Below are 25,933 nucleotides of genomic sequence, written 5' to 3' on the forward strand. Positions count from 1 at the left end.
GGAGATAATACTTAAACCATAATATAAAAAGCTGAAAGCTCAGCTCACAGCTGATACAGTGCACTGAATGGCAAAGTTTATTCACCAATGCCATAAACAGTACATAAAAAAGCATGCCACAGACTCATAAAATGTTGATTTCTTCACGCCTTAGAATCATCCAACATTTGTTAGAGCCCAACTATCCATTACATATGAATTTAAAGAACAATGCAAACACACTTTAAAATAGACATTCATTTCACAGATGTTTAAGGCAACTGGTTTCATAAGATCACTGCTTTTTCATATGCAAGATTTGTGTATGCAACTCATCAAAAAAATGGTAATGCCTAGAAAAATAAATATCCGACTTTATAGTCAAATGTAGGTGTGAAACTTTAGTACACCATCAGTAGTACTTTAGTTTTAAATCAGGGGCGTCCAACCTGTGGCCCGAGGGCCGCATGCGGCCCCGTGAAGTATTTTGTGCGGCTCTGGTTGAGGGCGATGCAGTGTTTTCCTCTGCTGCCCCCAGGTGTTTACCATCTTGCCGGCTCCCTCCTCTGTCTTGCTGCAGCGTTTGCGTGTTTGTGTGGCCCCAGAAACATTTTTTTTTTGGCTAATGCAGCCCAGGGAAGCCAAAAGGTTGGACACCCATGTTCTAAATGTACTGTATTTTGAAAAATACTTTGCCTTTAAATCCACTGGTTCAGATAATACTGTTGGTGAACTGGTTATATTTTGGCAATGCATTGTATAATTGCTCTACTTGTAGAAAAAGTTCACTATTTTATACAAATACCACCACATTGTACTTTTCAATCTGTGCAGCATGTAAGTTAAAATAAACTAGACATTACCATTATTGTTTTGCTGTTATCATTGCTATTTGCTCTTCTGGAATAATATCTAAACAAAACAAAAGCAACTACTGCTTTAAAACAATCTCAAAACATGTGAAATCAAATCCTGATACTGCTTGCAATCCTTCACCATGATTTGCTGAAAACACAGTACTGCCACTAAAACCTTTTCCCAGACTAATGCACCAGGCTGTCTTTAAGGATACTCCACACAAACTAGTTGTGTTAAAAACAGTAACAAAACAAAACACGCTCCCCCCCCATCAAAGAACCAAAATTTGGTGGAATATCAACTTCTAAAAAAGCATTTGGGATTTGTTAGAAAATTCACTAGATGTGTAAGGGAAAAAAAGCTCTGTTTTCAAATACCTGTGTTATTTACTTCTATGCCTAATCTTAACATTTAGAATTTCCACAATTTTTTATTGTGTGAACTGGGTTTACTGAGGGCAGTAAATTATTATGATTAGGTCCCTCAGTCTGAAACTAAGGGCTCCTTTTACTAAGGTGCGTTAGGGCCTTAAAGTGTGGAATAGCGCTCACTAAATTGCCACGTGCGCCAGACCTTAACGCCAGCATTGAGCTGGTATTATTCTAGAAGCGCACCACGTGGTTTAGCGTGCGGTAATTTTGGGCGTACGCTAAAAACACTAGCGCACCTTAGTAAAAGGAGCCCTAAATACTTTTACTATGTTAAAACTTAACAAGTTGATTATAGAATGTACGGTAATTGATTTGAAGACTGTTTGCAATTCCAGCTTACTTGTTGCAGTGCACAGCAAGTACCAGTCATTTAGTATATGACAGGAGTTTCCAAACAGCACAAAAAGGTGCAAAATCAAGTAGGACTGTGGGGCCAAAATTAAAGGTAAGCAGACCTTTAATGCTTGGAAGCACCAGAAGGGAATATAGCTTTAAAGCAAGTATAAAATGCAAATGTCTCATTTGCTATGGTCTAACTAGAACAGCCTCTTTCCAATGTGGTCCCAAGGACACGGGAGATAAAATTAACCAGAGTCGAATACTCTGTGTCACTAGCATGCACCAGTCCAAATAGATACAAACAGGCTGAAGGAAATGTAGTTTACATTTAGGACTACAAACTCCAGCAAGATTATTTTCCAAGTGCTCCCTATCAAGTGTGAGGACACACACAAAAAATAGTGACTGAGAATTTTATTTTCTGTGACATGTCCCACAGTTGCAGATTTATAATTTAACATTTCTGACCCAGATAAAGGGCAGGGAGGAGGACAGAAGAGAAAGCAGAATGGAGAAAATTTAGATGATAAATGACACACTTGAGGGGTATGGCCATCTGGTCTGCCTGTTCTGGGTACTGCCTGAGTTTACAACTTACAAGGAATGAATTGTATAGCATAGGCACAGTGGCAAAGAACAGTATAACAGCTGGTGGTCTAACTCCATTTGGTGACTGTACAGTAGCAGCAATGAAAAGACAAATAAAACCCACAAGAATAAAAACTGCTCAGTATACATCCCCAGCTTACCCACAGGGGCTCTGAAATAAAAATTTCAGATCAATAAATACAAAAGCTTTCCAGTGTAATGGAGGCTTTCACAACTGTTACTTGGAGCACCTTGGGGGATGACAGCTGTGCATAAACAGACGCAATAAAATGTCAATTTCTTTTAGCCTGCAGGTGCTTTGATCTAATTGTAATTGTCACAAGAAACATATTTTCTTCACAACACTGCCTAGTAGGTATAGCACAACTGCAGATGTGCAGTACCAGTGGGATACAACCCTTCCCCCTTTATCTAAAAAATAAGTTTAGACAATCAGGATAAACAAACTTTTCAAAACATTTCATGTATGGCACAAAATATTTACCATGGTAAGTTGAATTAACAAAATTCAATGTGCTTATGGAGACATGCATCCAGCATCCATATTGTACCTGCCTGTCCTTGATATTAAATTACAATGCTCTATAAAGTTTGTTTTTTTAATATTTTTTTTTTAAAGCATCTTTATAATTAAAATCTAAAAGGTGCCTGGAAATATGCAGAGTACAAAATGTAACACTTTTCCGCTCAAAATCATCTTTCGAAAAGGCACTTCATTCTGTAGGAAAGAAATTCAGAGTCAGGTCAACTGCTCCAAGCATGGTGGAAAGAGGAGTGAACTGTCTGCATAGTAGAGACAGAGAGAAAATGTCAGCTGCTGCAATGCATCAGGCTTTTTTTTTTTTTTTTGGTATGTTTTAAGAAAAGAAATTCTCAGATCCCATAAAATACTTGTCTGTTTCTGGTATTAGTTAAAAGTGTTCCTTGTTAAAATATTCTCTTTTGTTTTTTTTAAAAGTCATTTGATGACAATCTTGGGATCTTAGGCTCTGTTAAAGAGGCTGAACAGCTTCACTTGTTATGCCCGTTGCAATGGGAAGATGGACAGAGGTACTTCCTGCCTGCACAGTACAGCATCCTCAGAGCTTTGTCTGTTTTAAGGAATGGCACCCTAAAGTGTTAACAGACAGTCTATAGAGCTGCAACTAACAGCAAGAAAGTGCAGGTAGTGCTGCAAGGGCTACCTGTTGCAGAGATTATGAAGCATACTATAAACATCCTCCTCTTGACTTAGTCCTTCAAAGAACGGAATCAGATCTCGCAGCTCTGTATCTGTCATATCATCAAACCAAGACTGCACAGGAACCTGAAATAGAACCAAAGGATACTTTTAGAAGAGTTTCACAAATCAAATACATCTATTTCCTTCTACGAGGTGATCAGCTCATGGAACTTGCATAAAATGCCCAATGATTACAAATCTACTCGATAATTTGGTGCTGAGTGATATTAAGATGAGCTGGAATTCGGCTCCAGTGCATTTCTGTGAGCTGAATTACCAGAAATCACATAGCAGCAGGAGTGGAAAACTCCTTGATGCCTAACTGACCAACTTTTAAAAGTACCAAGACAGTGAGCCAAACCTGAAGTAACTGAATGGCAATTGTAAAAGCACATTTCTAAACTGTCTAATGCAACTCCAGGGACAAAACAAAGAGCCAATGATAACCTACTTATACTTGTAACTATGTACAGTGGTACCTCGGTTTACGAGTGCACCAGTTTGCGAGTGTTTTGAAAGACGAGCAAAACATTCGCAAACTTGGTGCCTCGTAAACCGAGCTTGCCTCGCTGTACGAGCACCCTCCCCCCGCGCTCCGGCATCCCCACCAGCAATCCGGCATCCCTCCCCCCGCTCGCATTGCCCCCCCTCCACCGCGATCCTACTTTCCCTCCCCCGAGCAGTCAATGACACTTCCTTTACCCGACTTGGCACCAGTGCCGGTGCCCGAAGATCCTCCCTCTTATGGCGCAGCCTGGGCTGGGCGGTGCATCGGAGATCCTCCTTCTTCTTCCGAGATTGAGAGCGAGACCAGAAGGCTTTGAGCATGCGAAAATGCTCAAAGCCAGTACAGCCCAGCTCAGACCAGAAGAAGGAGGATCTCCGATGCACCGCCCAGCCCAGGCCGCGCCAGAAGAGGGAGGATCTTCGGGCACCGGCACTGGTGCCAAGTCGGGTAAAGGAAGTGTCATTGACTGCTTCGGGGGGGGGGGGGGGGAAGTAAGATCACGGTGGAGGGGGGGTCAATGCGAGTGGGGAGAGGATGCCGGTTCGCAGGGGGGGGAAGCCGGATTGTGTGGAAGGCTTTGGAACAGCGTTTGATTCCTCAAGGTGGGGGGGGGGGGGGAGCGCCGAAAGCCTCGGGGAGGGGGGGAGGAGGTGGAACCAATCAAAGCAGTTTCCCTTACTTCCTATGGGGAAACTTGCTTTGATATACGAGCAATTTGGTTTATGAGCATGCTTCTGGAACGAATTATGCTCGTAAACCAAGGTTCCACTGTATTTGTAACTACAACCTAACTATATTAAATGTACTAGCAACTCTAGAAGGTGTAGGTCTCACCCCTGTTGTGAATTTAAAGTGCATGAAAGTGCCTCAATATAAATAAAGAAGTGTGAGGAGCTAATAAAGCACAATCATAATTGGCTGCCGCTATGAACACAGTTCAGCAGACATAAGTCAAATGAAACCATAGGTGAAAGAGTCCAAAAAATAAACTGGAACTGATAGTAGAAAGTCTCACTGTACTTATCTTTTTGTAGCTGCAATGATAGTAACATAGTAGATGACGGCAGATAAAGACCCGAATGGTCCATCCAGTCTGCCCAACCTGATTCAATTTAAAATTTTTATTTTATTTTATTTTTTTAAATTTTTCTTCTTAGCTATTTCTAGGCAAGAATCCAAAGCTTTACCCGGTACTGTGCTTGAATAAAGCAATCGTCAAACGCGTGCTGGCTGTAAATTCAACGGTTTCCGTTTCGGGTGAACTTCCCCCCTTCCTCGGGAATATTAGCACTGCTTTGGAAAAGCATATAGTACAATAGTCCAGTACTCCCCAGTCACCGGGCAGAAGAGAAAAATGGCACACTTTAAATTCACAACGGGGGTGAGACCAGGGATGTTACACCTTCTAAACCAGGGGTAGGGAACTCCGGTCCTCGAGAGCCATATTCCAGTCGGGTTTTCAAGTTCCCTACCCCTGTTCTAAACCCTGTATGGGTATTATGAATGACAGCTGACGCTTGCCTGTTTTTCTTACAGTTGTGTATACCAAGGACTCCCCCCATCACATCTAAAATTTAATTTATATTTATTTTCACATTCTTGCATATTTTAGGGCTCCTTTTATAAAGGTGCGCTAGTAGTTTTAGCACGCACGCTAGCCGCTACCGCTTCCTTTTAAGCAGGCGGTAGTTTTTTGGCTAGCGCACGCTAATCGTGTGCGTGTGCTAAAAACACTAGCGCACCTTCGTAAAAGGAGCCCTTAGTGGGTGAACCATCGTTCTTGGCTGTCACTTTATCCTTGAAGAATTTTTTGAACGATCATTATTGTTGAAGGGGCAGTTAATTTAGTCTTATCAACTCCCTAAATATGGTCTAAATGGGAAGTTGGGTTTCTATTTGAAAAACTGTTTCTTAACGTGATGTTTAATTCTAAACATTTTCTTGAATTTTGCTTTATGTGAAATTTGAAATAAATAATCATAAGAACTGGCCAACATGGGATCTTTCTAAATCAGGTGTCTTTTCTCATTATACCTTCAAAACAATTCTATTTTCTCTGACCTAAAGTGCTCTATTCTCAATACAGGGGTAGAATAAATGGTAAAAAAAAAAAAATAAAATTGAAGCTGGCTAAACTTACTAGATATTAATAATACTCGTAATAATAATTATAATCAATCAGAGTGAAGAGCTGTGGGGTTTTTTCTCATTTTATTCCCTCATCCTTTTTCCTCTCCACTTTTCACCTCAGCCTCTCGCTCTGTACAGCTGTAGGCACTGGCAATCAAATGTTATGTTAATCAGGTTTTCTATTCCACCTTTACCTATTCAGTTCAAGGTCAGATTACATTATAAGAGGTTGTGTCAGTTACCCAGGAAGATACATTGGACAGTTTGACATGTATGAAAATTAGGAAGATCGAGGTTTATACTGAACATTGGCCTTAATTCTTATATAAAAATATTTAAAGAAACAGCCACTGAAATAAAGCATGCATATCCATTGCATACATTTTTTTTGTAATATGTAAAAAAAAAAAAAAAAAAAAAAATCAAGCAGTATGATTGGTCCTTATAGCATGTAGATGTGCATTCAAATCCTTTGATACATATTTCTGACCACAAAATATTTGCAATATTACTGTAGCACAAATTCAACAACTTTTAGATGCAATTTTAATCATATTCAAGTACCGTATATACTGGAATATAAACCGAGATTTCTGGGCCAAAAAAAATGGCCCCAAAATGGGTACTAGGCTTATATTCGAGCATCCTTTGGATGATGGTGCTTTTTTTTTCCTCCACTCCCCACCCGATAACCAACAATGCTATTTTCCACCTCTCCAGATGCCCAGCACTGCTATCCTCCACCCCTTTTCCATGACAGGCACTGCTATCTCTCTCCCCCTTCGATGACCAGCACTGCTATTTCCACTGATGACCATTGCTATCTCTTCCTCTCCCTCCCTCATTGACCAGCACTCCTATCCTCCACTACCCACTCTCCCCTGTCCCAGACCAACATCGCACTTACAGTCCCGATGCTCTGGAAGTTGATGCTCTGTGTTGGGCTGAAGGGCCTTGAGCATCTGCACATGATCAAGACCTGCTTGCTACCGCCCTCTCTGGGATTCTTGAAGGGAGTGCATCAAACCTTCAGCATGCACAGATGCTCAAGGCCCTTCAGCCCAGCACAGAGCACTGGCTTAGGCTTCCAGAACATTGTGACTGTAAGCACAATATCAGTCTGGGTAGGGAGGATGGCCTCTTCCGTACTTTTTTTTTTGACTGCGGTCTACCCCCCTCTGAAGCAACTTCCTGTTTCCACTTGGGTGGATCGCAGTAACGGAATAGTGCAGGGGAGGCCACGAGCAGAAAGAGGAAGGAGATGGTGGCACATGAATGGTGGGAAGGGGAAGAGATGGGACACATGGATGGAGAGAAGGGGAAGGACCTATATGGGACACGTGGATGGAGAGAAGGGGAAGAGATGGGGCACATGGATGGAGGGAAGTGAAGAAAGGGGGAAGAGATGGTGTACATGAATGGAGGGAAGGGGAAGAGTTGAAAAGACAGAGTTCAGAGGGAGGCAGAAAAATGGAAGAAAACTGAATATGAAAATCAGTGGCAAAGAAGGATGTAGTGTAAAAAGTGAAGGAGAGGAAAGAAACAGCAAATGCATAAGGAGTCCTTGGAAACTGAGCTAAGATGGAACAAGATGACCAGAAAAATAAAATCTCCAGATAACAAAGGTAGAAAAATGGTTTTTATTTTCAATTTAGTGATTCAAATATGTCAACTTTGAAAATTTACATCTGTTGCATTTATATTTTGGACTGTTCAGGAAGAAATGCATTTTTTTCTATTTTTCTTGTGGTGTACTGTTTGTAGTCTGGCATATTAGGGTTTCAATTGTATTACTGCTGCCCGATTCAGGGGAAAAAATTTCGATTCGATTCAGTCTATTAAATCGATTTTTTTGATTCGATTCTCCTTCCTAATTGGGTGGGATTTTTCTCAAACATCCTGATGGGTTTAATTTATAACCTCTTCACCCCCTTTGCCCTCTCCTACCCACAATGTCGCTGTGGTGGAAACAAAATTAATAAAAATGACTTTCTATCTCTGTTAAATCCTAGCTCACATTCGCAGTGTAACACCAGCTCTGGCAGGATACACATTTCAAATCTGACATATTGTGATCATAAAATAGAAAATAAAATTATTTTCTTCTATCTTTTGTCGTCTGGTCATTATTCAAATAATGTTGGTCCCACACTCTGGTTGTCTTCTGATAAGTTGCTTACCAAGGTCTCCTGCCCATTTGTCGTTTTCTTCTTTCTCATTGCTAACCATCCATCTTCCATCTCTGTCCTCCCCTTCCATTTCCCTTCCCTCCCCCCCAGAGGTCTGGCATCTTTCCTTTATTTTTGTCTCTATTCCAGCAGCTGCAGTGATGGACCCCACCATCCCCAGATCCACTATCTCTCCTTTTAACTACCCTTTCATCCAGCATCTCTCCCTCCTTCCCCACCACCCCAAGGTTTACCATCTCTCCCATTCTCTTCCCAACTACCCTACTATCCAGTATCTCTATTCTCCCCCCTTCTACAGCATTCCTTGTGTCCAACTTCTCTCCCTTTCTGTTCCTTCCCTCCCTAAATCCCATTGTCCAACATCTCTCTCTCTCCTGTTTTAGATCCATTATTTCTTTCCCCCCCAATCCGGCATATGCACATCTCTTTGAACCCCTTTCCTCCCCCCCTCTGTATACCTATACACCAGGGCCCTCCTCTCCTGAAGGCCTGCATGTTCCCCCCTGGCCTCCCACTCTTAACTTCATTGAATTACAGCAGCGAAGCAGCGATCGGGTGCTTTAGCAATCCTTGCAGGCTGCCATCATCTTTAGGACCATGTTCACTCTGCTGCGATCCTGCCCATGACATCAGAGGAGGGGCGGGACTGCGGCAGAGTGAACATGTTCCTAAAGATGATGGCAGCCTGCAAAGATTGCTAAAGCACCGGCGATCCTCTGTGCAGGCTGCTCCGCTGCTGTAATTCAGTGAAGGTAATAGTGGAAGCCGGAGGACACCAGCTAATTCAGTGAAGGTAAAAGCGTGAGGCCAAGGGGGAAGCAGGAGAACACCAGCACTTCCTGACTGACCCTTCCCCCTTGTCCCCTAAAGCAGGAGCAGCAGCAGCGTATGTCCAGCAAGAGGCAGCGCTGCCACTCCTGCTATAGGAGACTGAAGGCACGGGGAGGAGGGCTGGGACTGAATTGGCAAGGCTGATTTTTTTCTAAATACAAATCAATTCACACGATTTGAATTGGTGAATCAGTTTGAATCAGAAATCGAGCAGCACTAATTTCAATAAGAACATAAGAATAGCCTTACTGGGTCAGACCAATATTCCATCAAGCACAGTAGCCCGTTCTCACGATGGCCAATCCAGGTCACTAGTACCTGGCCAAAACCAAATGTGAAGCAATATTCCATGTTACCAATACAGGGCAAGCAATGGCTTCCCCCATGTCTTTTTCAATAACAGACTATGGACTTTTCCTCCAAGAACTTGTCCAAACCTTTCTTAAAACCAGCTATGCTATCCACTCTTACCACATCCTCTGGCAACACGTTCCAGAGCTTAACTATTCTATACAATAGTACTTTTAGTTTGTGGGTTTGTATTTCAAAAAAGTGTGTTTGTTTTTTCTGTATGTGTAACAGAGGCCAGGTGTTCTGGTAGGGATGACAAATGACACTCACATACCCAAATTTTTAACTTCAGGGCAAGCAGTAGCTTCCTCCATGTCTTTCTCAATAACAGACTATGGACTTTTCCTCCAAGAACTTGTCCAAACCTTTCTTAAAACCAGCTATGCTATCCGCTCTTACTGCAACCTCTGGTAATGTATTCCAGAGCTTAACTATTCTCCGAGTGAAAAAAAATTTCCTCCTATTGGTTTTAAAAGTACCCTGTAACTTCATCGAGTGTCCCCTAGTCTTTGTAATTTTTGACGGAGTGAAAAAAAAAAAAAAAAATCGATCTTCAAACTCTCGCAAAATAAAAGACCAAGAGGGCACTCGGAAAAGTTGAAAGGGGACAGATTCAGAACGAATGCTAGGAAGTTCTTCTTTACCCAACGTGTGGTGGACACCTGGAATGCGCTTCCAGATGACGTAATAGGACAGAGTACGGTACTGGGGTTCAAGAAAGGATTGGACAATTTCCTGCTGGAAATGGGGATAGAGGGGTATAGATAGAGGATTACTGCACAGGTCCTGGACCTGTTGGGCTGCCGCGTGAGCGGACTGCTGGGCACGATGGACCTCAGGTCTGACCCAGCGGAGACTTTGCTTATGTTCTTATGATCTACTTGTATCCGTTCTACTTTACTCAGGATTTTTTAGATTTCAATCATATCTCCCCTCAGCCATCTCTTTTCCAAACTGAAGAGCCCTAACTGTTTTAGTCTTTCCTCATGAGATGAGTTCCATCCCCTTTATCATCTTGGTCGCTCTTCTTTGAACCTTTTCTAGCGCCACTATATCTTTCTTGAGATAAGGTGACCAGAATTGAACGCAATACTTCAGATGAGGTCGCACCATGGAGCGATACAGGAGCATTATAATATTCTTAGTCTTGTTAACAATCCCTTTTTAAATAATTCCTAGCATTCTGTTTGCTTTTTTGGTCACCGCCACACATTGGGCGGAAGGTTTCATCGTATTGTCTACAATGATACCCAGACCCTTTTCTTGGGTGCTAATCCCCAACGTGGACCCTAGCATCCGGTAACTGTGGTTCAGGTTATTCTTCCCAATGTGCATCACTTTGCATTTGTTCACATTAAATCTCATCTGCCATTTGGACGCCCAGTCTTCCAATTTCCTAAGGTCCGCCTACAATTTTTCACAATCCGCATGCATTTTAACAACTTTGTTTAGTGTCATCTGCAAATTTAATCACCTCACTCGTCATTACAATTTCCAGATCATTTATAAATAAGGTAAATAGCACCGGTCCTAGTACAGACCCCTGTGGCACTCCACTGTTTACTCTCCTCCATTGAGAAAATGACCATTTAACCCTACCTTCTGCTTTCTATCTGATAAACAATTCCTAATCCACAACTGAACTTTGCCACCTGTCCCATGACACTTTAATTTTCTCAGGAGCCTCTCGTGAGGAGCTTTAACAAAAGCTTTCTGAAAATCTAGATACACTATAATCAACCAGCTCACCTTTATCCACATGTTTATTCACACCTTCAAAGAAGTTAAGCAAATTTGTGAGGCAAAATCTCCCTCGGCTGAACCCATGCTGACTCCATCTCATTAAATCATGTTTGTTTACTTGTTCCTCGATTTTATTTTTTGTAATTGTTTCTACCATTTTGCCTGGCATAGAAATGAGGCTTACCAGTCTGTAATTTCCCACATCTTCCCTGGAGCCCTTTTTAAAAAGCGGCATAACATTGGCCACCCTCCAATTTTCAGGTACTACAGACGATTTTAGGTCAGCAATTTAATGTTTGAGTTCTTTTAATACCCTGGGATGTATAACATCCGGTCCTGGTGATTTAACACTTTTTAACTTATTGATTTGGCTTAGTACATCTTTCAGATTCACTGAGATTTCTTTCAGTTCCTCCGCATCATCACCCTTGAAAACCATTTCCAGTTCAGGTAGATCCCTTACATCTTCTTCTGTAAAGACCGAAGCAAAGAATTAATTTAGTCTTTCCACTTTGACCTTATCCTCCCTTAGTGCCCCTTGATCATCCAACGGTCCCACAGATTCCCTCACAGGTTTTCTGCTTCTGACGCACCTAAAAAAATTGTTATGAGTTTTTGCCTCTTTTGCAAGTTTCTCTTCATATCCTTTCTTAGCTATCTTTATCAACGCTTTGCATCTAACTTGCCAGTGCTTGTGTGTCTTCTTATTTTCTTCATTCGGATCCTTTTTCCAACCTTTAAAGATTTTTTTTTTTTTTTTTTGGCTCAATCCCTGTCTTTAAGCAACGCAGAAGGGAGAAACATCTCTTTAAAAATTCAGCCATTATCAACTCACAGACTATATTTGTTGTCTTCTCCGCTATCCTAAACTATTTCAAAACAGACCATAACTGTCAAGTCCTATCTCCTAACTTTTAGAGGGGAAGCAATAATGGCTCTGACCTATGGACCAGATATTTCACTCTACTAAGTTTTGATTTTCCACAAGGTCAGTCAAGCAGAACTACACCAAACTCAAATTATATTGCTTCCAAAATATCTGACAACCAACTTGGCAAATTCATTCTAAATGAAAGGCTAGATGCACAGTAATTTTAGTTCATTTAGGCTGAGCCAACACATGCATGCCAGCCACTGTTTAGAATAATTCTGAAGAATACATGTTTTTATAAAATAATAGATCAGATTAATCTTACATACAATACAGTTACAAGTTCCCATACATGTGATCTTATTCACCAAAATAATTGCCAGCTCCACACAAAAAGCTGTGATTTTTCATTAATAACCTCAGCCTCTTGCATTATCAACAGAACTCTTCCCTTCTCTCCCCTCCCAGGTACAATTACCACAAAGTGCTATCAGGAAATGTGAGCTATCTTACTTTCCAAACAGGGTACAATCATCTCTCTTTCTCACTTCCATCTCCCTTTCCTTTTCAGATATCATTGGGATGATTTTTATGATGCACCTATATTTTCTGCTACATGTCATCTTTATCTCATGTTGTTCTGACTTGGGGAAGGGAGTGTTAATTCACAAGAGGTAGTCAAAACGTATTAAGTTATTTTATTTTTCTTTTTTTACCAGATTAACAGTCTCACTTCATACTTTTTTGTTTTGTTGTTTAATTTTTGAACCTTTATTTCTGTCATGTTATTAAGTATACAAAAAGGGCCATCTAGGTATATCTTCTAGAAGATTAAGTACATTAAAAGAATGCACTTTGACACTTTAATCTATTTTTTTTTCCTTCTGTCAATACTCAACTGCAGTAGTAGTTCTTGGTGCAGATTCCAGCCCTAAAGTGAATCACTCATTGATAAATATTAGCAGCCACCATGTGAACTTATTTCTATTAAAAGGGGATGCACTCTCAGAATTTTCTTTTCAAGATTTAAAGAACGTTCTTGGTCTATCCGAATCTGTATCTTTTATGTTGTGCTGACTACAGCAAAAGTGCCTTTGGTATAATTTCCCATTTTTCCTCTTAATAAGCATCTGCTTTTATTCCTGTTGACAAAGGGGAGTACATACGCACAAGGCTTTTAAGTGGACATAAGAGGTTTCTGCCTGCTTGAATTCTGATCAGGAGGGCCAGGAGGTGACATTATGTGCCTCTTAATTGAGCAATGCCACTGAATATTCCCTCTGATTGCTGTGTCACTATCTGGTTGATGCCAGGGTGGTACATGGGTAGAGTAAGATGGCATTCAGGCTCTGGTAATATTCAGTGCTTGTGCTGAATACCTAATTGGGCAGATAAGACTGCACAAAAAGCTCTCTTATCTTAGTCCAGTTAAGTATGATAGTACTAGGACTTAACAGTGGCTAGCACCTGCATAACTTCTGGGTACGTCAAGGACCTGGATATTCAGTATCGGTGCCCAGACATGGCCTGTTGTTAATAATCCAGGAATTATTGGTGCACCTACAACTGAACAGTTAGAAAATTTGTCAAAAGAGAATTATGAGATGTGAAGAAAGTGAGCTGCATTTGCAGATTTGCAAATGCCTGTAAGAGGGTCTAGTGGGTACAGAGACAGACCAGATGGGAAGAGGTATATTGCTTTCAGGGTCAGTATGGTATCCTGAGTAGGATGTATAAGTAGCCTCCTCCTCCCCTATACCCACTTCCATTCCTCCAGATCCTTCAGAATAAGGAAGTAGTTGGAGCAGAACTCTTGGTTTCTATTTTCAAGGCAACGTTCATTCTCCTGTTTATTTGTTATTTCTTTCTTTTTTTTTTTTTTAACTACTTGCTCTACAGCAGGTGGTTAGCAAGTTTCAGGGTTCTTAAACGAAGAGGAGAAACAGAATTGAAAAAGACACTCCAGAAGAGTAGCATGGAGGACCTTGTTGAAGCAAAACAGGAAGCTCTCTTGTATCACTTAAGGAGATTATATGATAGTGGACAGGTGAGCCAGCATTGATGACATAGTGCAAGATGACCTCCACTGGTCCAAAGAGGAGGCAGAAAAAGCAAAATGATCGGTATGTGTTGTAGAGGCATTTCTAAAAAAAAAAAAAAAAAAAAAAAATGCACCCAAGAGTGGCACTGGAAGTGGGTGTAGAACCTGGTTGATCCTACTAAGAATCTGGTTAAACCTAGGTGATCCTGCCGAGCATTTGTTTTGCTTTTTAGGATTTACAGATTACTTGGATTTAATTTTTGTATGTGCTTTGTCTTTTCTTTGCTTGCCTATTTTAAATGGCGTTCTTTTCGTTTCTTGTTTTTATATATTTTGTACACCATGCTGGGGCTGGTACTGATGTAGATTGGGAAGGGCATTGATGCCAGTTAGCATTACAGCTTCTTGGCCACCCCTCCATAGTGCAGCTCCAGTCGCACATGCTGGAGTGGTTGCACTGGTACCAAGTGTTTATTATTAAATTTGATGCAAACACTTATAATAATATTTCAAAGCTATGAAGCTGGTACATAAGGGGCAGCAGGGTGTCGAAGTGTTGGTAACCCTAAGGGAGAGGCATGCTTCAGAAATGACAGTCTGCATTGAACAATGATGGTGTCGATGTAAGGCATGCATCAAGTGACTCAATGCCATGGATGCCTGTGATGCTTGTCGCAGTTTCTCATGATGAGTATGAAGATGATGCTTGAGAACAATGTTGTTGTCCACTGATACAGACATAAAATGGGATGGATATTGAGGGAAAAATAATGAGCCTAACAGCTAGAAGAGGGTACCCAAGGTTCAGACTTAATAGAGATATAAGTTATTTGCTATATTTTCATTTAATTTTTTTAAAGCCCTGGAATAGTGGGAGAATTTCCAGATAGAAAAAGAAAATTTATTGCAGCCAGGGAAGACCTTGCGGGGCGGGGCGGGCCAGAAGCAGTTGTTCACCGCATTGCCTGCTGGCCACCGCTGCTCTGGGAGACCCGAATGCATGTCAGATCTCACAGTGGGGGGTGGGGGTTGGTCAAGCGGTACTGCATAAGGGGACGGGAGGGAGGAATGGAAAGCAGCTGCACAGGGGGACGGGAGGGAGGAATGGAAAGCAGATTTAAGAGCAAGTTAAAATGCTTTCTTTTTAAAGATGCTTTTGACTTTTAGCTCCCCAAGTTAGGATAGCATCTTCAAATTTTGACCTCTGATTTCTAACAAAGATAAAAACCATACTCCTTTTTCTCATTATTCTTATTATCTCATTTTCATTCTAATTTTTACTCTCTTCTTTTTTTCTTTCTGCTAAACCCTTCCTTTTGATTTATCCCTTATTTGTTTAATTTCCTATCTAATATTGTATTTCTTACTCCTTTTTCCCATTTGTATTGTACATCCTGTATGTCGATTCTATGTCTCGATGGACCTGTGGTCTGACCCAGCAGTGGCACTGCTTATGTTCTTATGTCTCATATATTGTTTCCCTGAACGTTGTAAAACTTTTTTGCCATGTTCATCACTTAGAAGTATGATTAAGCAATTAATCAAATTTTAAATAAAACATGAAAACTTGAATGGAAAGCTGCCGCACAGGGGGACGGAAGGGAGGAAAGCTACTGCACATGGGAAGGGGGGGTAGAGGAGAGGAAGGAAGAAATACACCAGAAGTAGAAAGGGGAAAATCCTGCATATAGTGGAGAGAAGGCAGACAAGCATAGAGGAGAGAGATGGAGAAATGTTGGACATAGGGTGGAAGGCAGGGAGAAATGATGCACATGATAATGCAAGGGAGAAAGGGAGACATGCTGCATGGAGGGAGAGGGAGAGAGAGAGAAGGTAGATAGTGGGAAAGAAACAAAATGTTGGATATGGCAGTGGAAGGGAAACAGGAAATGCAATCGGTTTGAAGTTTCAGGAAGTTGTTGAACTTTGATGTTCCATCCACCATGGGGGTTCTCTGAAGAAGCCTGTCGGCGAAACGCGTTAGGACTCACCTGTACCTGCTGTAGCAAGTTGGCTTCCTAAACACTCACAGTTAAGTTTTGCCTACTTTGAGGATCATAGTTTTCACTTAAGCATTGGATATTTTAAATGGACACTTAATAGAAAAAAGGTATAAAAAGATATTCACCAAAATTTAAATACCTTTCTACCATTTGAGGATGGTGCAATGATACTCTTTGAAAGCCCTTACAGGGGTTGTTGCCCTGGTTTGGTCACTTTCTTACCATATATTGATTCTGAGTACCTTCGAGGTTTAAAGGCATTTTCATTTTGTTTTTTGTTTCCTTTTTCGTTTTTGTCAATGGAAGGGAAGATACAGAGCTGGAAAATGAATGGTGAGCACAGAGAATGAAGAAAACATCAAATGGGCAGGAGACCCTGGTGAGTGAGTTAACAGAAAACAAACAGAAATCAGAGTCTGGGACCAACATGATTTGATGCCCAATCTCTCCTGCTGCGATCCTCCGAACCCTCCCCCAATGTTCTCCGGCAGGAGAGATGCCCAATCTCTCCTGTCGCGATCCCCCAAACCCTCCCCAATGATCAGCGGCAGGAGAGATACCAATCTCTCCTACGACGATCCCCCGAACCCTCCCCAAAGATTGGCAGCAGGAGGGATGCCCAGTCCCTCCTGCTGACACCTCCCCACCTCCTCCAATGTTCCCTGGCAGGAGGGATGCCTAATCCCTCCCTGCTGACACCCCTCCACTCCCCTAAAGCTCACCCCCAGCCCCCAAAAGGTTACCCCCACTCCCTGAACCCCCCACCCGGACCCCACCTCTAACCTTGTTTCGTTGGCCGACCACTGCCTGCCTTAAGCGCCTGGGCCAATCAGGCCCTTAGGTCCCTCCCCAATGCATCCCAAGATGCACTGGGAAGAGGCAGGCCTGCCATTCCTTCGAAGGCGGGCTTACCGGCCGGACGCAAGCAGGGGCTGTCTGGCCGGCCAACGAAACAAGATTAGAGGGGGATCCATGTAGGGGGTCCTGGTGAGGGTGGCAAACTTTCTGGGGGTGGGGGGGGAGGGACTGGTCATCCCTCCTGCCACTGATCATTGGGGAGGGTTCAGGGGATCGTGGCAGGAGAGATTGGGCATCTCTCCTGCTGGCGAACATTGGCAGACGTTTAAATACCTACGTAGCGTGAGTCGAGTCTCTTTCATTTGAAAGGAAATGCTGCAATGAGAGGGCATAGGATTAAGTTAAGAGGTGCTAGGCTCCAGAGTAATCCTTGGGAATTAATGTATAGACTTGTATATTATTGCATGTAGAACCAAGTTGCAATTTGCGCAAATGCACTTAGCACTTCCTGTTGATGTGGGAAAATGGAACAGCCTATACGCCCATTACCCGCCTAGTTCCTGTCCTTAACACAATATGCAGTTATTGGGTGAATTAGTGGACAAATTAATGTGTAGTAGCTGTTAGCTTCTATGCGGTTAATGTGTCAATGCACTTTAATAAAATAATCCCTTTATTATAGCCAATGGAAATATGGTTACTTTAACCTGGAACATATATTTCATCAAAAATAAAGAGTGCAAAAAAGATGTACCATACATAATACAGTTATCAATACAAATAGCACAGTTACTTACCGTAACAGGTGTTATCCAGGGACAGCAGGCAGATATTCTTAACGCATGGGTGACGTCACCGACGGAGCCCCGGTACGGACATTTTTCACTAGAAAGTTCTAGTTGGCCGCACCGCGCATGCGCGAGTGCCTTCCCGCCCGACGGAGGAGTGCGTGGTCCCCAGTTAAGATAAGCCAGCTAAGAAGCCAACCCGGGGAGGTGGGTGGGTCGTAAGAATATCTGCCTGCTGTCCCTGGATAACACCTGTTACGGTAAGTAACTGTGCTTTATCCCAGGACAAGCAGGCAGCATATTCTTAACGCATGGGTGACCTCCAAGCTAACAGAGAGGGAGGAGGGATGGTTGGCCATTAGGAAAATAAATTGTGTAATACAGATTGGCCGAAGTGCCCATCCCGTCTGGAGAAGGTATCCAGACAGTAGTGAGTAGTGAATGTGTGAACTGAGGACCAAGTGGCAGCCTTGCAGATTTCCTCGATGGGCGTGGAACGGAGGAAAGCCACAGAAGCAGCCATAGCTCTGACCCTGTGGGCCGTGACAGCACCTTCCAGTGAGAGACTGGCCCGAGCATAACAGAACTCAATGCAGGCAGCAAGCCAGTTGGAAAGCGTCCGTTTGGAGACAGGACGACCTAGACGGTTAGGGAAGAAGGACAAAAGGAGCTGAGGAGATGAGCGGTGAGCCCTGGTATGGTTAAGGTAGTAAGCAAGGGCACGCTTACAGTCCAGCATGTGCAACACCTGTTCCCCAGGATGAGAATGGGGCTTAGGGAAAAAGACAGGCAACACAATGGACTGGTTGAGATGAAAGTCCGAGACCACCTTGGGAAGGAATTTAGGATGGGTACGCAGAACCACCTTGTCATGGTGAAAAACAGTGAAAGGTGGGTCGGCAACTAGTGCATGCAGCTCACTAACCCTCCTGGCAGAGGTGATGGCAATGAGGAAAAGCACCTTCCATGTAAGAAATTTGAGTGAAGTTGTGGCAAGAGGCTCAAACGGAGGTTTCATGAGTGCTGATAAAACCACATTCAGGTCCCAGACGACTGGAGGAGGCTTCAGAGGTGGTTTGACATTGAAGAGGCCTCTCATGAACCAGGAAACCAGGGGATGAGCCGTAAGAGGTTTTCCGAGGATAGGCTCATGGAACGCAGTGATGGCACTGAGGTGGACTCTGATTGAGGTCGACTTGAGGCCAGCGTCGGAGAGAGAGAGCAAATAGTCCAGTACGGTTTCCACCGCCAATGAGGTGGGATCGTGGTGATGAAGCAGACACCAAGAGGAGAACCGGGTCCACTTCTGATGGTAACATTGGAGGGTGGCCGGTTTCCTTGAGGCATCCAGGATACGACGGACAGGCTGAGAGAGATTCTCTGGAGAGGTCAGCCCGAGAGAAACCAAGCTGTCAGGTGGAGCGAGGACAGATTGGGATGCAGTAGAGACTGATGCTGCTGTGTAAGTAGAGTAGGAAACACAGGAAGAGGAATGGGCTCCCTGGAGCTGAGCTGGAGTAGGAGGGAGAACCAGTGTTGGCGAGGCCACCGAGGGGCGATGAGAATCATGGTGGCTTTGTCCCTGCAGAGTTTGAATAACGTCCGCAACATCAGAGGTAGTGGAGGAAAGGCATAGAGGAACCGATCCGTCCAGTCGAGCAGGAATGCATCCGGGGCCAGACGATGAGGAGAGAAGAGTCTGGAACAGAACTGGGGCAGCTGATGGTTGTGAGGAGCTGCAAAGAGGTCCACCTGAGAGGTGCCCCACTGAGCAAAGATGGAGCGGAGTGTGGGGGGATCCAGAGTCCACTCGTGAGGTTGAAGGATGCGGCTGAGATCGTCGGCCAGGGAGTTCAGTTCGCCCTGGATATAGACAGCCTTGAGGAAGAGACTGCGGGCCATGGCCCAGGTCCAGATACGGATGGCCTCCTGACAGAGGAGGGTAGATCCGGTGCTGCCTTGCTTGTTTATGTAGTACATGGCGACTTGGTTGTCTGTGCACAGGAGAAGAACCTGAGGGTAGAGAAGGTGCTGGAAGGCCTTGAGGGCATAGAACATGGCCCTGAGTTCCAGGAAATTGATGTGATGTTGACGCTCCTGAGGGGTCCAGAGTCCCTGAGTGCGAAGTTCTCCCAGGTGAGCTCCCCATGCATAGGGGGAGGCATCTGTGGTTATGATCATGGAGTGAGGGGGTAGATGAAAGAGTAGACCCCTGGAAAGATTGGATGAGTTCAACCACCAGTGAAGAGATTGCTGAAGAGACGATGTCACAGAGATGGGATGAGAAAGAGGATCGGTGGTCTGTGACCATTGATTGGCTAGAGTCCATTGAGGTATCCTGAGGTGGAGTCGCGCCAGAGGAAGCACATGGACCGTCGAGGCCATGTGGCCCAGGAGGACCATCATCTGCCGAGCTGGAATGGAGTGATGAAGGAGCACCTGGCGGCAGAGGTGGAGCAGGGTCCGTTGGCGGTCGGAGAGGAGAAACGCCCTCATGAGAGTGGTGTCGAGAACGGCTCCAATGAACTGAAGTCGCTGTGTGGGAAGCAGATGTAACTTGGGGTAGTTGATCTCGAACCCCAGGAGATGGAGGAAGGAGATGGTGTACTGAGTGGCTTGTAGCACAAGTGGAGACGTAGGTGCTTTTACCAACCAATCGTCCAAGTAGGAGAACACCTGGAGGTTGTGAGACCTGAGAAAGGCCGCCACCACAATAAGGCACTTGGTGAACACCCTGGGCGATGATGCGAGGCCAAAGGGTAGCACCTTGTACTGATAGTGGCGGTGCTGTATCTGAAATCGGAGGTAGCGACGTGAATTCAGATGGATTGGAATGTGAGTGTAGGCCTCTTTGAGGTCCAGGGAACATAGCCAGTCGTGTTGAGAAAGAAGAGGATAAAGCGTGGCCAGGGAGAGCATTCTGAACTTTTCCTTGACCAGACACTTGTTGAGGTCCCGGAGATCGAGGATGGGACGAAGGTCTCCTGTCTTCTTGGAAACCAGGAAGTAGCGGGAGTAGAATCCCTGACCCCTTTGGTCTGTGGGAACCTCTTCGATGGCATTGAGGAGAAGGAGGGATTGGACCTCCCTTAGGAGGAGAAGGGACTGGGAGGAGTGGGACGCAGACTCTATAGGAGGGTTGTCTGGTGGAAGAGTCTGGAAGTTGAGAGAGTAGCCGTGGCGGATGATGTTGAGGACCCACAGGTCTGATGTGATGACCTCCCAACGGTTGAGGAAGAGTTGGAGACGTCCTCCGATTGGCTGAGGAAGAGGTAATGATGGTGGAAGACTGGCTATGCCCTGGAGAAAGGAGTCAAAAGGGCTGAGATGGTTTTGACGGAGGAAGAGGCTTGGCAGGTTGGTGAGATTGAGAGTGAGCCTGAGTGTGTTGTTGTTGACGAGGTCTGCGAGGCTGCTGTTGGGGTGGGTTGAGAGGCCTGGCCGAGAACCTGCGCTGGTAAGAGGACTGTGGTCTATAAGGACGAGCAGGTGGAGCCTGGGGCCGGCCTGAAAAATAAAGAAAAAACAAAGTTTTGTTTTGTTTTTTTTACTATTTAGAACGGAAAAAGAAACCCGAAGGGAAAAAGAGAAAAAACAAGAAAATAACGCGAGCGGGAAGGCAAAAAGGAAGTTTTCAACGGCCGTTGAAACCACATGCATCTTCTTCGCTCCGCGGAAACTAAGAAACTGGGGACCGTGCACTCCTCCGTCGGGCGGGAAGGCACTCGCGCATGCGCGGTGCGGCCAACTAGAACTTTCTAGTGAAAAATGTCCGTACCGGGGCTCCGTCGGTGACGTCACCCATGCGTTAAGAATATGCTGCCTGCTTGTCCTGGGATAAATACTGTCAAATGGGTTTGCTTTTCAGAGTTATGATATCAACACACTTCAATCAATAAATCTATTTTCATGCATACAGAAACTAGACTTTCCATTCTACAACTTACTGCATTTTCAGGATGGAAAATATAAGATGCTGGCGAGTTGTCTACTATGATGACTTTGTTAAGTTCTCGTCCTAGTCGACTAAGATCCTTCACATAATTTCCTCTGTGGAAAACACAGGATTCTCTGAAGAGTCTTGCCTTGAACACGCCCCACTGATCCAGCAAGTCTGCCACTGGGTCTGCATACTTCAGACATTTGTTAAAAGAATGACTTAAAAATGGAAACAAAATCAAACGCACTAAAAGTCACATTTCAATATGAATATGAAAATTCAACTTTTCTTTTCTCCTCATTCAAAACCTGTAGATCTTTTAAAGTTATTTGGCATTACCAGTTTACTTTAAATTGTGTCACATATTTGATGGCTGGATAATGACTGTTTTAATTTTGGTTTGGTTTTGTGATAATAAAATGCATTCTAAAGTTATAATAAGAATAATTTTTCCATGTTGACTCAAATGATTTTAAAGAAATATTTGAGTAAGAAATTAGAAGCCAGATTTACTAAGCTTTTTCATTTTTCCCCCTAGAGAAATTTTTTTAAAAAAAGCTTGTTGCAGTACAAATGGCTCCACTACAGCACAAAAATTCCTTTAGTCTTCTGTTGTACAGACAGTATGACAGCAGGAAAAGCTAAGCTACTCACCTGTATCAGGTGTTCTCCAAGGAAAAATCACATGTAGGTGACACCTCCATTATGCATGTACAAGTGCCTTCCTGCCTGTCCAAGTCATGTGGGACTTGCAGTTGGTTAAAAAAAAACAAAAAATGCAAACTCTTAGGGGAGGTGGGAGGGTATGAAAGAATACTTGCCCTGCTATATTCAGATAATATCTGCTACAAGCGAGTAGTTTTGCTTTCTTTCAAAACAAGCTACCAGGCTCACCACCAACAAAGTCAATAGAGACTTGCAATGGTAAAACCACTCAGAATCAATAACACCAATAAAAATAGACTAGTTTGTGAAGGTGCAGCCTGGAACAGAAAAGAATATGCGTAGGAGGGTGGAGGTAGATTCTAAACTCCAAATTCTGCAGAACTATCTGACCAAACCAGTTGGTGCATCAGGTATTCTACTCAAAGAAGTAATGCGATATAAATGTGTTACAGCTCTACAAATCTCTTCTGTGGAAGCTGACCTCAAGTGGGTTGCTGATGCCACTACAGCTCCGACACTGAACCTCAACATGACTCTCTAGAGACAGGTCCAGCTTGGGCATAATTTGATAAAGCTAGCTAGCTAATTGGATAAAGTGTGTTTAACAATGGCTGGCCCCATCCTGTTTGGGTAAAAAAAAACAACCCCAAAATCTGGGTGGACTGTTGATGGACTTTAGTCCGTTTTAGGTAGGCAGTCAATGATTGCTTGCAATCCAAGGTGTGCAGTATGCTTTCACTGATGGGCATGAGGTTTTAGGAAAAATGTTGGAAGAATAGCTAACAGGTTAAGATGGAACTCTGACACTTCTGTAGAAAAGGAATTTGGAATGGGAGTCTCTGAGTCAAATTGTCCTCCAGAGTAGCATTAGCTAGCTTGGGAATGTGTTATGACATTCACTAGATTCCCCATAGCCTGCCATCACATGGGCATCACACAAATGGAGGTGAGCCATGGGTGTGACTTGTACTGTTCAGGCCATATGAACATAAGAATAGCCTTACTGGGTCAGACCAATGGTCCATCAAGCCCAGTAGCGCGTACTCAAGGTGGACAATCCAGGTCAAAACCCAAGGAGTAGCAACATTCCATACTACTGATCCAGGGCAAGCAGTGGCTTCCCCCATGTCTTTCTCAATAACAGACCACAGACTTTTCCTCCAGGAACTTGTCTAATCCTTTCTTAAAACCAGCTATGCTATCCACTCTTATCAAAATCTCTGGCAACGCGTTCCAGAGCTAAACTATTCTCTGAGTGAAAAAAAATTTCCTCCTATTGGCTTTAAAAGTATTTCCCTATAACTTCATCGAGTGTCCCCTAGTCTTTGTAATTCTTGATGGAGTGAAAAATCGATCTACTTGTACCTGTTCTACTCCACTCAGGATTTTGTAGACTTCAATCATATCTCCCCTCAGCCATCTCTTTTCCAAGCTAAAAAGCCTTAACCTTTTTAGTCTTTCCTCATATGAGAGGAGTTCCATCCTCATTATCATCTTGGTTGCTCTTCTTTAAACCTTTTCTAGTGCGTCTATATTTTTCTTGAGATAAGGAGACCAGAATTGAACAAAATACTCCAGATGAGGTAGCACAGCTGAGACTTGCTGGACTTGATGGAAATTAGAGTGTCCAGCCATACCTGAGGTAGGCAGGCTCAAGACTGAACCATATCTAGGTGTCTAATGCATTTCAGCTGTTGTACTGGGAGCAGGTAGAACTCAGGGAAGTTGATCACAAACCCTAGCAGCTCCAACATCTGTACAGTTCTTTACATTGATTCTTAAGCACTCTCCTTTCATATGCTCTTTAAATTGTCCAGGTAAGGATCCCAATTTGCAAGTGATTCTGTGTTTACTGCCAAGGATTTTGTGAGAACTCTGGGCACGGACGCAAGGCCAAAAGAAGGCACGTTACTGGTAGTGGTGTTTCCCTACTCAAAATGACTTGGATATATCTGGAGGTGGGTGTAAGCATTCTTTAAGTTCAGAAAGCAAAGCCAATCACTTTCCTGAATCATGGGAAGAAAGGTGTCCACGGAAATCATCCCAATCTTTTCTTTCACCGGATAATTGTCCAGGGCTCTTAGGTCTAGAATGGGACATAATCCCCCATCTTTTTGAAGACGAAGAAGTACTTGGAATAGAATCCCTTCCCTTCTTCCCTTGGTGGAAGAGGTTTGACAATTCCTCTGTGAGCACTTCCTGGTTTAGAAAGCTTTATTTTGTTGCTCTTAGTCAATGGTCTCAAACTCAAATCCTTAGTGGGGCCACATTTTGGATTTGTAGGTACTTGGAGGGCCGCAGAAAAAATAGTTAATGTCTTATTAAAGAAATGGCTGGCCCGGAACTTCCTCCCCGACGTTAGAATTGACGTCGGTTGGCGAAAATTGGTCGGCTCCGAGCTGGGTAAGATAAGTAGGGAGAGCTAAGACCTCGGCGCTGGCCTGTTCCCCGATTGCAGTGGCTTGGGGGAGGGCAGTGAGACGGGAAGGGAAGCAGTTTGGGGACCCCTGCTTTAGGCAAGCCGCGAGCCATTTGCCGACATTCCCTCCAGAGAGACTTCTACAAGTCCAATTACAGCAGTCGCGGTCTGTACGCGATTGTCCTTTCCACAATCGGAAAACTTATGAAGTGGAGAGGACAGATCGCGGGCTGCAAAATAGTCCCTGGGGGCCCGCGTGTTTGAGACCGCTGCTCTTAGTGGACAGTTTTGAAGAATTTGATGCTAAGAGTATTCAAACCTCTCAGACTATTTAAAGCAGGGGTCTCAAAGTCCCTCCTTGAGGGCTGCAATCGTCGGGTTTTCAGGATTTCCCCAATGAATATACATGATATCTATGTGCATGCACTGCTTTCAATGCATATTCATTGGGGAAATCCTGAAAACCCAACTGGATTGCTGCCCTCAAGGAGGGACTTTGGGATCCCTGATTTAAAGGATTCACCAGTTTGAGGTTACAAGGGGCCACTTTTCTTGGAAAAAATTCAAACTCCCTCCTACTGACAGGAAACTCTGAATGGGCACTTTGATGCTAGCTATGCACTGCTGGAGTCAGTCAAAAGCTAATCCCTTGCTTAGACTTGGTAGCTGGTTGGGACTTTTGGGGCCTCTTCTGCCGAGAATGGGAATGCAAAGGCTGGGCCTATTGCTGTGGATGGGATGAAGAAGTGAACCTATGCCTGTGCAAAAACCTCTGAGAAATGGAGGCTACAGAAGGAGTGGGCCGAGAGATAGTAACAGTTCTCTTTTTGATGAGGTTTACTACCTCCTCCACTTTGTCCCCAAAAGGTTGTCTCTATGGCAAGGGACATCTGCCAACTTTTCCTTAACTGTTTCAAGTTAGAGACATGCAATCATGAGTTTGAGCATGCCGATACCTATGGTGGAAAGTCTGGACCCCATATCAAAGTATCAAGAGTGGCCCTTGTGACACTCCTGCTTTATGGTTATCTGCCGAAGTTTCTCCAGTGGGAGAGTATGCAAACTTGAGCACACTGCCTACCAATCAGTTACAATGAACACTGGCCACCAATCAATTACAATGAACTAGAAGCCATGCTAAGATTTCATAATACTTGAATGAGGTGTTTCAATCATAATAGGCAACGTCACTCAAGCAATTGATTATTCTGAAAAAG

The 25,933-nt window shown here is 43.6% G+C and overlaps 1 protein-coding gene across 3 annotated transcripts in view; it reads right to left on the bottom strand.

Annotated features, from left to right (window-relative positions):
* Window positions 1–2,106: 2,106 nt before the first annotated feature.
* The window catches only part of CTDSPL (CTD small phosphatase like), a 121,222-nt gene continuing 97,395 nt past the window's right edge, over window positions 2,107–25,933 (bottom strand). Inside the window, exons 6-8 of one of the 3 annotated variants that reach the window (XM_033931746.1) lie at window positions 21,639–21,824; window positions 16,328–16,424; window positions 2,107–3,522 (exon numbers count right to left, since the gene is read on the bottom strand). In XM_033931746.1, coding sequence (XP_033787637.1) covers window positions 3,500–3,522; window positions 16,328–16,424; window positions 21,639–21,824 — 306 coding nt within the window. In that variant the 3' untranslated portion in view covers window positions 2,107–3,499. Of the gene's footprint in view, window positions 3,523–16,327; window positions 16,482–21,638; window positions 21,825–25,933 lie in introns of those variants that run through there. The other 2 variants (XM_033931745.1, XM_033931747.1) reach the window with 2 other exon arrangements.

The sequence above is a fragment of the Geotrypetes seraphini genome, chromosome 2 (genome assembly GCF_902459505.1).
Source record: "Geotrypetes seraphini chromosome 2, aGeoSer1.1, whole genome shotgun sequence".
NCBI classification, from domain to species: Eukaryota; Metazoa; Chordata; class Amphibia; order Gymnophiona; family Dermophiidae; genus Geotrypetes; species Geotrypetes seraphini.